The sequence below is a fragment of the Pan troglodytes genome, chromosome 17 (genome assembly GCF_028858775.2).
Source record: "Pan troglodytes isolate AG18354 chromosome 17, NHGRI_mPanTro3-v2.0_pri, whole genome shotgun sequence".
NCBI lineage: Eukaryota > Metazoa > Chordata > Mammalia > Primates > Hominidae > Pan > Pan troglodytes.
In genome coordinates, this window is record NC_072415.2 from 8,852,353 (window position 1) to 8,865,098 (window position 12,746).

General features: G+C 44.6%; 1 protein-coding gene across 1 annotated transcript; it reads right to left on the minus strand.

Moving 5' to 3' along the window:
• Positions 1–7,916: 7,916 nt before the first annotated feature.
• Positions 7,917–11,993, minus strand: LOC134808697 (ankyrin repeat domain-containing protein SOWAHC-like). Its single transcript, XM_063796143.1, has 2 exons — positions 11,890–11,993; positions 7,917–9,254 (listed from the first exon to the last, which is right to left on the minus strand). Exons 1-2 carry the CDS (start codon positions 11,991–11,993, stop codon positions 8,465–8,467), a joined length of 894 nt encoding a protein of 297 aa, XP_063652213.1. The 3' UTR covers positions 7,917–8,464.
• Positions 11,994–12,746: the final 753 nt, after the last annotated feature.

Consider the following 12,746-nt stretch of genomic DNA (forward strand, 5'->3'; position numbering starts at 1 on the left):
GGGGAGCCCCAGCCTAGGCGCGATTCCCCACGCAGCCAGCGGAGGGCGGCTTTGGTCTGGCGGTGAGAAGCCTGTGGCTCCTGGCTCGGCCTCCCCTCCGCCTGCCTGGTGCATGCACTCCTGGGGACCCCAGCCCCTCCAGCCTCCTCTTCCCTGAGAACCCCGCACCAGAAAGTCCTCGCTAGGAAGTCCATGCCTTTCCTACAGCACAGGCCACTGGGCCCCTGTTCCTTCCACCTTCACCTCCTCTCCCACCACAGCCCGCACCCTCACTCCAGCCACAGGAGCCGGGGCTCCTCCTGGGCCATTCCCACCACCCCGCCCAGGTCTCTCCAGCACCACCATGTGCCGGCCAGTGCCCTCCTCCTGGACCTGACCTCCCCCGGTCCTGACCTCTCCCGTGGCCAGAACCCTCAGTCCATGCTGCTGTCACCACGGTGTGCCTGGCCTGACACAGCCTCCTGATGGGGCTTTGAGGACAGCAGCCGGGAGACTTACCCCAACCCAGGCCGAGCCAGAACCTATTGCAGGTGGCCTGGGAACCTCTTCTCACTGTCCGTCAAGATTGGGAGGTCAGGGGACCTTCAGGGACTGGTGTGGTCTGAGAAACATCCTTGAGCCTCGCCATGACTCAGTTTCCCCAGATGGCAGCAGGCTGGAGCCCACACAGGGCAGGATGCCAGGCTCCACCTTTTGTCTGGAACCTGCATTCACTGGGCACCTCTCTGTAGGCATAGCAGAGCAGAGCTGCCTGTTTCTGTCCCTGATCTGCAGCCCCAGGAGCCCGAGAGACCACCTAAGCCAAGGAGAAGGCCTCTGGGCCAGAGCCCAGCTCTGCGAAGTGGGAGACCTCTCAGCCTCCACTTCCAGGTGCCCTGAAGTCATTGGCAGGGGGTGCTGCCTACTTGGGGCTCCCAGACTAAGGGAACACATTCACCTGGTGACCGCAATAGGCCCTGCAGGCTGAGGCACAGGATCTGACCAAGGACGCATCAGAGTTAGGGGACTGGGCCCTGACTCCTGCCAGCTGCAAACTCCCAAAGCCCCCAGCCCTCTCATGGGGTGAAGACACCCTGAAGGACACTCCAGTGTGCTCCCACCTCTGGGTTCTGCCAGCCAGAGAGTGGGACTCTCAGGCCACGTGTGTCTTGCTGGATCTCAGCTTCAGGGACCCAGGGTGCTGTCAGCTCTCTGAGACCTGGGTTGGGGGTGTCCATTAGAGCACCGTGGTCAGGACCCAGAGATGGGGAGGGCACGGCTAAGAGCACCCCAGGCAGTTGGCATCTCCAGAAAGCAGGAGATAGCGCATGGCTCTGTGACAGATGTCCCGTGACAGGGAGGATTGGAGGGACAGATGGACGTGCTCAGGGCTGAGGGGCAGACGAGACCACCAAAGGGCAACTTGGACAGTGGATGGCCCCAGGAAGGCCCCTGAACCCCATCCTGATTGATCCACGGCCAGTGACCTTGGCCCAGACTGCAGGCCTGGGGACTCAGGTTCCTTTAGTTTCTTAAGAAACTACTATACTCCTTTTTGGCATAGCTGTACGATTTTACATTCCAACCAGTCATGTGTGAAAGCTCCAGTTTTTACTCATGCTCCCCAGCATTTGATGTTTTATTTTTATTTTAGCTATTCTGGTATATATGTGTTAGTCATTGTGGTCTTAATTTGCAAATTTCTAATGACTAATGACATTTAACATCTTTTCATGTTCATAATTAAATACCATCTGTATTCCTTTTCACATATGATTAGCACAAATGTGAAAAATCAGAACAAAATTTTTCACACAACTTCAAAATTTTTAGAACAATACTCAAGGGAAAAGGTGTTTATTTAGAACAATGAAAACAATGAGACATTAACTTCCAGCTTAAATAAAGTTGATTGTGTGCATAAAAATGGTGAAAATATTGGACTTTCTTGGCAAAAGAAGAAAGGGGAAGACTTTATATTTTCTGACATAATATTTATCATTTGTCTTTGGTTTGTGTATTATGTGTATGATTTTGAAAAAATGCATCAAAGATATAACTTTCTGGTGTTTTCTTTGATATTATCCTTGCAAACAGAAAAGTTGGCACATGTTTCTGTATAAAACTGGTCAAAGTTGGCCTAGGAATGATCTTACATTGTACTTTCACTTTACATCATACTGTAAGAGTTTAATAATAGCTAAGGCATCAGCATTGATGTGGACTTATTATCCCTATTCAAGAGGTGGTGTGAGGTTTAGGAGAGTTATGTGCCCTTTATCATAAAACGAATCTATGAAGCATTTATATAAAAACCCAGTATTTCTGGTTTCAAATTCAGTACTGTGCCGTCTGCTTGATAGATTTGTTCGCAGGTTAGAGACATTTTATTGCATAACTTCCATGAAATATCACAGTTGTAGTCTTGACTATGTTTGAATCACAAAAAGACTTTAATCTGCACTCAGTTCTTGTAACTAAAATCTTCAGTTTGAATATGAATTTCACTTAAAGAACATCGCTAGAAATTTCAGAGAGAAAAAGATTTTACTTGCAGAATACAATCTGCATTTGCTTTGACAACTAGTTAGTTCACATATGTAAAATAAGTCTACCTGTCTGTATGCATAATTAAGATGTAACAGTAGTGTGGTAATGACTTGTTAAAGCAATTAGAATGGCAGTGGATCATGGCACAATTTACCTTAAAAGCCATGAGCAGAATACATCACAAGCTATGATACAATAAATAGTCATTAGGTTTAAAGTAGTATCCACATATAAAAACACAAAGCATATTTTAGGCCTTTAAATGAAAGCTTCATTCAGTCAATATTGGTCTTCCTGTAGATGCATTTATGAAACAAAACCACAAAACATACAGCTTACCCGCTTCTCAAAACTCATTGCACAATAGGTTGAGGGACTTCTCTACACCAGGACCTATTATTAAAACCAGTAAGTCCTCAGTGAAAATCATTTATTTGCCTGGAGTGTCATCTGATGTGTCTGTGGTAGGCAGCTGTGGCAGTGGTGGGTGGTTTAGTGACACGGACCCTGCCCACGTCTGTCCGTCCATCAGTGGGCTAGTGTCTCTCTGGCTGCACCTGAGAAGGGTCTATAGGAGTTAACGGCATTAGCATGGGATTGAAAAGAAATCATCTTGGATTCAAACTTCCATTTCAGTATTCATTTCCAGCTAAGTTTGTGTAGCATGCTTAATGTTTCTGAAGCTCAATTTTAGTAATGGTAAAGTATATCTGCCTAAAAGACAGGGACACATCCCAGTTTTGTGTTTTTTTATTTTTATTTTATTGTATTTTTCTTGAGACGGATTTTTGCTCTTGCTGCCCAGGCTGGAGTGCAATGGTGCAATCTCGGCTCACCACAACCTCCGCCTCCTGGGTTCAAGGGACTCTCCTGCTTCAGCATTCTGAGTAAATGGAATTACAGGTGCCTGCCCCCACACCCAGCTAATTTTTTGTATTTTTAATAGAGACGGGTTTCACCATGTTGGCCAGGCTGGTCTTGAACCCCTGACCTCAGATGATCCACCCACCTCAGATGATAATCCCGCCAAGTGCTGAGATTACAGGTGTGAGCCACCATGCCCGGCCTTATCCTCAAAAAAGAATTTATCAAAAATGTATGTGTGTGTGTGTGTGTGTGTGTGTTTTAAGTAGAGTAACACTATATTAAAATGCCACTATAGATGTTCTAACAAAAAACCTCAATTTAACAAATGTATGTGGGGAGAGGGAGAGAGAGAGGGAGAGAGAGAGGGAGAGAGGGAGGGAGAGAGAAGGAGGGAGGGAGAGAGAGAGGGAGAGAGAGAGGGAGAGACGGAGGGAGAGAGAAGGAGGGGGGCAGAGAGAGAGAGAAGAGAGAGAGAGATATCTCTTGTGTCTCTACCTTTTTGGATGATGACCCCAGTCCTAACAGATTAGGGCCTTACCCTTTTGCCCGTATTTAACCTTTACCTTCTTAAAAGCTCCTTCTCCAAATACAGTCACACTGGGAGATAGGGCTTCAGGTTAGGAATTCTGGGGGGACATAATTCTCTCCAGAACAGACACTAATATCATGAGTGCTCAGATTGCTAGTGAATGTGTTCTTGTTACAATTATTTTTGCTTTGCAGTTTTAGATAATGAATACTTGGATAATAAATACCCACTGTAATCTAATTTTTTCAACACTTCTTACTTGCATGGATTCTAAACAGGAGTCCAATGTAATTCTTATGTCTGTTTCTCTGTAGACACTGTGTTTCTTCCTCTGCCTTATTTTAATCTTTTATCTTTGTTACAGGTTTTCTACAGTTTGAATATGATATTCCTAGGTATATTTTTAAAATATTCATCCTGCTTGGTGTTCTCTGAGCTTTTTGGATTTGTAATTTGGTGTCTGTCATTAATTTGTGTTTTTTTCCTAGTTAAAAAAATGAACTTTATAGATTTTACATTCTCAACTTTCACTTATTTTCAAAATGAGAGACAAGACACCTAAACTCCAAGATTTCAGTCCTGAATGCAATAGTACCAGATTTTCAAGTTACATAAGTGAACTGCATAAACACCACTAGTATCAAGTGTACCCTATAAGAAACACATGGACATACTTGCGTTGTTTAACCACACGGTGTCATATCAATAAACATCAAAGTATCTGACACATATTTGTCCATTAAAGGTAAACACAACTCTGAGTATCAAATTAAATTAACCATTTGCCTTTTATAATCTAAATCAGAAATTGAAAAACAGGAAGAATGTAGAGGTAAGTGGCTGAAAATGCTCTGCTTACTGCACACAAGCACATCATGACAAAGAATGCTAGAAGTAGCTTTCCTCAGAAGTAATAATTGAACATTTAAAATATTATTTTCTCAGAAAAGTTAAAGCTTTTAGTGTAAAAAGCATGGTAAATGACATTTTAACTTAATAGTTAACTATATAGCAAATTATAGATTTCAAGCAATTAGTTACCCACATTTCACCAGAACCTTCAGTGAAAGTGTCTACTCTCAACATTGACCAGACCCTTCCTGTTCTGAAGTGTCTACTCTTTAGAGTTGCTTCAGCTTTACATATCTGTAAAACCTAAGATTACTCAATGAGAAGTTACAGCTTATTCTGTACTAGATAGAGAAAATACATATAGATTTAGAACAAATGGATGTTTTTCAACTTAAAAAAAGTATTTTTATTTACACAATGTTAGATTGTTTTTCACCTATGTGTATACATAACAGTGTTTCCCAAATTCACAGGGTCCACTTCCATAATTCTAAAGCAAAAATAGAGGCACACAAATGGATAATAATTCATAGCTTTATGCCTTTTTTTAAAAAACATATCTTTAAAGAAATTCAGTTGCCATTTAGACAAAGATGTGATGAACCTGTAACAAATTTCTATGACTTGGAAAATTAAAGGTCTAAAAATCCTGAATGTTGTAACACTGGGCAGTTTGCAATCTGTGCATTGGTTCACTCACCCTATGGTCCGTGAACTCCCTTATCCTGCAAGCTGTAGGTAGTTTCAGCAAATATGAGACTCAATAAGACTAAGGAAGGGCTTGTTTAAATTAGTTCCCCTCACAGTTGATTCTAATCTTGCAATGAACAGATTTAATGTACTAGTGAGTTAAATTTTAAAGTAATTATAAAGCCATTTACTCTATCATAAATGAATGAAATGTAAGAATCACACTTGAAACAAGTCTTTCATTTTAATGAATGGTATCTTTCATTTATATACAAAGGAATTCACTTGCCAGCAGCATTTAAATATAGAAATAGTCTCGTCTTTTCTCTAGTGCCTTTTATAAAGCAGTGCCATTTCTAACTAGGTGTATTTGTTTCCCAGCTATTCAGTAACTACACTATAGGTATCTAATAGACTCAAGAAAAGATTGGAAAATTGAGAAGATTTAGCATTTTAAACATTTGAAAAATGTTGCTACAAAGCATCGATTATGAATGCATTAGTAAAATAAATTGACACCTTATGTGAGAATCATTAAGTTGGTTTAATTATATCGCACAAGTATGGGCTCACTAATATTTATAACAATTTATGCTAATTAAACCAGAAAGTTTCTGTAGGTAATTCAGCTCTGAGCACCATTTAATAAGGTTATGCCAAATAGAACCAATGGTTATGTAATACCCAGAATATAAACCTCAGCAAATTCAAACTTTTGGAATGGCAACACAAGTGAGAATGAGAGGCAATATTTCATTTCAAAGTACCATAGGCTGCTTAGAGTGTTCTTTTCTTTTAAAAATTTGTGTGGTTGTTAGTAATGTGCCTTAACACTGGTCCTCCTTGACAGCGGTGTTAGAGATGGTTAGGTAGAACCTATATTACGGAAGTCAGCGTTGCCCATTTCTTTAGTTCAGTGATTAAAATTGAAATTGCTTTTACAAAACAATTGAACTGCTGCTTACAATATAAATAGAATACCAACAAGTTTCCTGTTGTATTCACATTCTTCTCTAATTAGTATTTTTGCATTTCCACTCTGACCTGACCTTCAGTAGTTCCTTTATTTTTATTTTCAAGCATTTTTATGAGTATATAATAGGCATATATATTTATGGGGTGCATGAGATATTTTGATACAGGCAATGCAACATGAACTAATCACATCATGGAGAGTGGGTATCCATCCCTTTAAGCATGTATCTTTTGTGTTACAATCCAATTAGATTCTTTTAGTTATTTTAAAATGTACAATTATTGACTAGAGTCCCCCTCTTGTGCTATCAAACAGTATGTCTTATTCATTCCTTCTGCCTGTTTTTGTACCCATTACCCATGCCCTGTGTCCCCCACCAGCCCCCTAGTACTTAGTATGTCCATGAACTTAATTGTTTTGATTTTTAGATCCCACAAATAAGTGAGAACATGCAATGTCTGCCTTTCCATGCTTGGCTTATTTCCCTTAACATAATGATATCCAGTTCCTTCCATCTTGTTGCAAATGATTGAATCTCATTCTTTTTTAGGGCTGAATAATACTCCACTCTGTGTATCTACCACATTTTCTTTAATACATTAATCTGTTGATGGACACTTAGGTTGCTTCCAAATCTTAGCTATTGTCAACAGTGGTGCAACCAACATGGGAGTGCAGATAATTTCTTCGATATACTCATTTCTTATTTTGGGGGTATATATCCAACAGTGGGATTGCTGGATCATGTGGCACCTCTATTTTCAGTGTTTAGAGGAACCTCCAAACTGTTCTCCACCGTGGCTGTACCAGTAGTACCTTAAAATGCAAATGCAATTGGTAAAAGAACAAGACAGCATGTAGTACTTGCACTTACAAATACTACCAGTTTTGTACAAATTTGCATTTTTTTTGTCCTTGAAAGAGTAACCACTTAATAAAACAGATAATTAAAAGCGCAATGTTCCTTCCTTTGCATGGCATGCAGGAATGGTGAAAGCAAAGAAACAGTCATCCCTTCTCTTCCCCCCACTTCTGGTCTCCGGAAATAGGAACGCCAGGTCAGACAGGTGGAGGAGGGAAATGGGGCACAGGTCAAAGTATGATGAATCTCTTAAAAAGAAATCCGGCCAGGCGCAGTGGCTCATGCCTCTAATCCCAGCACTTTGGCAGGCCGAGGCGGGCGGATCACGAGGTCAGGAATAGAGACCATCCTGGAGAACACGGTGACACCCTGTCTCTACTAAAAATACAAAAAAATTAGCCGTGTGTGGTGTCGGACGCCTGTAGTCCCAGCTACTGGGAGGCTGGGGCTGGAGAATGGCATAAACCCGAGGGGAGGAGCTTGCAGTGAGCGGAGATGGCGCCACTGCATTCCAGCCTGGGTGACAGAGCGAGACTCCTTCCCCCCACCGCCAAACAAACAAACAAACAAACAAACAAAAAAAAAAAAAAACACTTTCCCCGGAATGCTAGCCTGATGGGAACTCCACCCCATCCATTCCAACCTAGTAAGGATAGTTTAGTTTGTCTTTTCTGGTCTCACTTCCTGACGTCTAATGTTCTTTTTTTGTTTCTGTTATTAAATTTCAGAAGACAAACCTTAGCATTTTCTAAAAGAAATTATTTTTTACCTAAATACATTGGACTTTGGTCTTAATTTGAAGGAATAGGATAAGTGGCCTTTAAGAGAGTGTTCCTACTCCTTCTCTTCCAGTGGTTGCTCTGGGTCCCTGAAAGAGGCTGTGATGTGAACCATCTGGGTTGTGAAGTGGATTTTGTTGAGCCTGTGTTTTTTAAGTCCATTAGTCCTGCCCGAGGCTGTGCGCCCTGGAATCCTTGGCTTCACATCTGGACCACCTTCAGCCAAGTGGTGATGGTGGAGAGGGTCCACCCATCTTCCAGGACGTGTGAGAGTTTGTAGGTGGTGAGATGGAGGGGGCAGCTTTTAAATCTTCCAGTACCCACCCCCGCTGCTGGCGGTGCTCTCCCCATCGTCCTTGTCCAGGACTCCCATCAGGGTCTCAATCTCTTCTGTGATGCTCTGACTCACATGCTGGGAGGCCCTTTTCCCAATGTAGTCCCTGATATCCACATCGGCGTCCTATGTCCCCACTAGCAGCTTCACCATCTCCAAGGTACATGGCTGCCAAGTGCAGGGCGGTGTAGCTCTGGCCTTGCTGTTCCCAGGCAGCAGAGGCTCGTTGGCGAAGTTGACCAGCATGGCCAGAAGCTCCAGCCTGCAGTGCTAGGTGCCTGCGCAGGCAGGTGAGGCTGTGATGAAGCCCAGAGTGGCCAGCAGGCCGGCTGGCACGGCGGCAACCCCCTAAGCTGTCCACTCCCCATCGGAGGCCGAGAGCAGCCAGCCGTGCTTCCTGGTCCAGCTCACCCAGCCCCACAGCTCTCCTCCGTGGACGGGAAAGCCAGCCCTGCGCCGCCAGAGTCACTCGCCTCTGCCGTGTCCTCGGAGGAGGAGCTCCCAGGCTGCTGCCTCCAGGACACAGGTTCCTCTTCAAGGGCAGGGCACTGCGCCTTCCCAGGTCGCTCAAGTTCTGGCGGAATGGCCTCGGGGCGGTAGCCCCCCAGGAGCTGCCCCTGTCCGCCTCCTGGCAACCGTGGGGCGGGGGCTCCAGGTCCTCGCTGGTCTGAGGTCCCGCATCTGGGGTAGGGGCTGATGGAGCCGGCGAGCTCTTCCTGCGTCTCCGCCGCTCAGGGCGGCCCGTGCAGGGGCTGGGCTCCCCCTTGCCCAGCTCGGCCCTGCCTGTGGAGCACTTTGGGGACCACTGTTTCAGGGAGGGGATGGTGAATGCTGCCCTCCGCGTTCACGTGGACGCGGGACAGGTACCAGGGGTGCGGCCTCAGGCAGAGGACCCGCCAGAACCTCTTCCTGAGACGCAGGTACTGGGCGCCATCGGCGGGGTCCGTGCAGTGGCCACAGCGTTCACCCGGAGATACATTTAAACAGTTTTATTCTCCTGTTTTTTATTTTTTCATTCCAGAAACCATTACTACTATGCAACGAAGTAAAAATATCTAGTTTAAATAATAATTTGATACGGTCAGGTGGGGATGAGTGCACACGTGTGTGTACACACACACACAGGCCCTAAATGGGATATTTTGGCGGAGCAGAGGGATAAGGCTTTTATTTCGTTGGTGTGTTGAGTTAGAATCGCCCTTCTCACAATTAAATAATTTAAATCAGGAGTTTTATTAAAGCTAATTTGTACAACTAGGCAACATCTTTTCTCCTTATATTTATACACATATACACATCTCTAATATTTGCATTTATTACTTCATCTAAAAGAGCCTGGAAAAAGGGTCCTAGGTCTTGGCTAGTTAAGGTAAAAATCTATATTTTAAGGTAATAAAAACGTTTGCTATGGACAGAGACCTGCAGACACTGTGGGTGAAGCTGATTCATGTTCCATTGAAGGAAATGACATGGGGTTTTCTAAGGGAAAGCCCAGCATTCTGCAAGGAGAGGGGAGGTCCCAGAGGGGAATTGGAGTCAGCATTAGGATCTAAGTGTCACAGGGGAGTGTGTTCCCAAAAAAGACTGTGACTGTTTCTGTGTGCATCCTGAACTGGTTACCATGAGTGTGTGTGTGTGTGTGTGTGTGTGTGAATTAAAAGAGGAGTTACATGCTGGGGTATTCCTGGTATCTCAACTGGCATCTCAGCTGCTGGTGATGATGGCTATACATTTTCCTCAGTATTCAATGTGCGCATTTTGAGTTAACACTTCACCCATTGGCTGAGGCAGGTGGATCATCTGAGGTGAAGAGTTCGAGACCAGCCTGGCCAATATGTGAAACTCTGTCTCTACTAAAAATACAAAAATTAGCCAGGCATGGTTGCAGCACCTGTAATCCCAGCTACTCGGGAGGCCAAGACAGGAGAATTGCTTGAATCCAGGAGACAGAATTTGCAGTGAGCTGAGATGGACCACTGCACTCCAGCTTGGGCAGCAGAGTGAGACTTGGTCTCAAAAAAAAAAAGTTATTGTGACATGCTGTACACATGCTGTGCACATTCACAAATTCAGTGTCTCCCAGAAGTCTGAGATTCTTTCTTTCTTTCTTTTTTTGTTTTTTTGAGAAGGAATTTCACTCTTGTTGCCCAGGCTGGAGTGCAATGGTGTGATCTCGGCTAACTACAACCCTTCCTGGGTTCAAGCGATTCTCCTGCCTCAGCCCAAGTAGCTCCTGCCTCCCAAGTAGCTGGGATTACAGGCATGTGCCACCATGCGCAGCTAATTTTTTATTTTTAGTAGAGTTGGGGTTTCTCCACGTTGATCAGGCTCGTCTCGAACTCCTGACCTCAGGTGATCCACCCGCCTTGGCCTCTCGAAGTGCTGGTATTACAGCCATGAGCCACCATGCCCAGCCAGAAAGTTTTAAGGCTATGATTATTAGACCATCATACACACAAAAAGTACTTAAAAAGTCTCAGGAATGCAGTCCCTCATTGGCCTGGTATGACAAAGATAAAAAGAAGTTGGTCGTGAAAATTTCTGAATGTGGTTTAGGAGAAGGAACCCCAGTAAGATTCAGAGACAACCTAGAAAATTGAAAGACAATTTTACTACCCAAATCACCCTTCTATAAAAAATAATAGAAGATGTCAAATATGAAAATAAAACTGTCCTCTGGGCCCTCAATTTTCCGTGTTATTGGGAAGGCAGACAGCTACTCAGCAGTTATATCCCATAAGAATGGATAACACTAAAACAACTGACAGCATCAAGTATTGGTTAGAAAGTGGAACTGATTCTCTCAAACATTTTCATTGTAGTTTAAGATGGCACAACCACTTAGGAAAATGTCTCCCTATTTCATACAATGCCAAATGTATACTTATTTTATAACCCAGAAAATCCACTCTTATGTACTTAAACTCAAGAAAAGTGAAAATATTATTACAGAAAAATGTGTATATCTGATTTGTTCGTAGCAGGTTTATTCATGATAGCCTCAAATCAGAAACTGCTTTTGTGTCTATCAATAGTGGAGTGGATTATAAACAAAACAAGCAAAGGCCTCAAACCTGTGGTATAGTCATAAAATTGAGTATTACAAAATAAAGTTAATGAATAATCAATAGGAACAAAATGATGTCACAAGCATGTTTAGTGAATGAACATAAAAATTATATAATTTATAGTTTCGCTTATGTAAATGGTGACAACAGACAAAACTATCCTTTTGTGGAAAGAATCAAAACCATGGAAGCCTCTGTGTTCAAATATTGAATGGAAATGGGCATGAGAAAACGTGTTTCTGCCAGATCTTCTATATGCCTGAGGTACATTCACTCGATGTATTTTGCATATACTATTTTTGCAAATAAAACTGAGATAGACGCAAAATAACTCAAGAGAAAATAGCTAGAAATAGGTAGAGTTGGGATAGAAGCCTTGGAAGCTCCCCCCTACCTTGCTCACCTGGCACAGGCCGAGGAAGCCCTGGGACAATGCTGTGAGCGATCTGAGGGCCATCCAGGGGAGCCTCGCCAGCCCATGCCGGTGCCCGAGCTGCCCGCCGCCATCTGAATATGTTGCAAAGACAGTGCTGGCCTGGCAACTGGTGATGCTCCATGCCCCACCCCGACCCTCACTTCTACCCAAGTAGTGGCAACCCCAGAGACAGATGCTTGGGCGGCAACGGCTAAGTCTGGTAGTTGGCCAGGCGGCCAAAGGACGGGAACTGGCCGTTCACCCCATCCCAGTTTCCACGGAGAACTCAACCACCATGGCCCCTGAGCGGACCCTCAGGCCTGGGCTGTGCTCTGTGCCTGCAAACCTGACGCCTTCCAGGGGAGCTCCGCCTTCCCACGCCAGCGCCTCAGCTGCTGCAGAAAACTGCAAAACTGCAAGTTGCACACAGGCAGAGACGACGGAGCAACCCCTGACCCTCCGTGCCACTCACCCTACCCGCACACACACCTGCCACGCGGACCCTGAGGCCAGTGTCTGGGCGCCCAAGTCAGGCAGTCCGCACAGCAGTGGCACCAGGGTGAAAACCTGCTGCTCAATACCATCCCAGTTACCACGAAGAGCCAGCCCTGGTGGCCCCTGAGTTCTTGGAGGAGGCCAAGTCACAGCAACCCCTCAAGTGGGCGGGCGATGCACTTGACCCTGAGGACATCAGGTACCAGGCCCGCCAGCTGACGCCGGCATCGGAGCCGCAGCTGCAGCCCAGACGTGGTGCACCGGCAGTAAGTGACTGGACACCCCAGACCAGGCCCGCCCCCCAGTAGCGTGGATCTTGAGGCCAGACCCCCAGGCGGCAAAATCAGGCG

What these genes read in the sequence shown, in the direction of transcription:
- LOC134808697 (XM_063796143.1), bottom strand. Translation starts at nt 11,993, where the DNA reads ATGGCGGCGGGCAGCTCGGGCACCGGCATGGGCTGGCGAGGCTCCCCT. An exon ending in GCTTCCTCGGCCTGTGCCAG is followed by an intron (nt 9,255 to 11,889) that starts GTGAGCAAGGTA and finishes GTGAACGCGGAG; the next exon opens with GGCAGCATTCACCATCCCCT.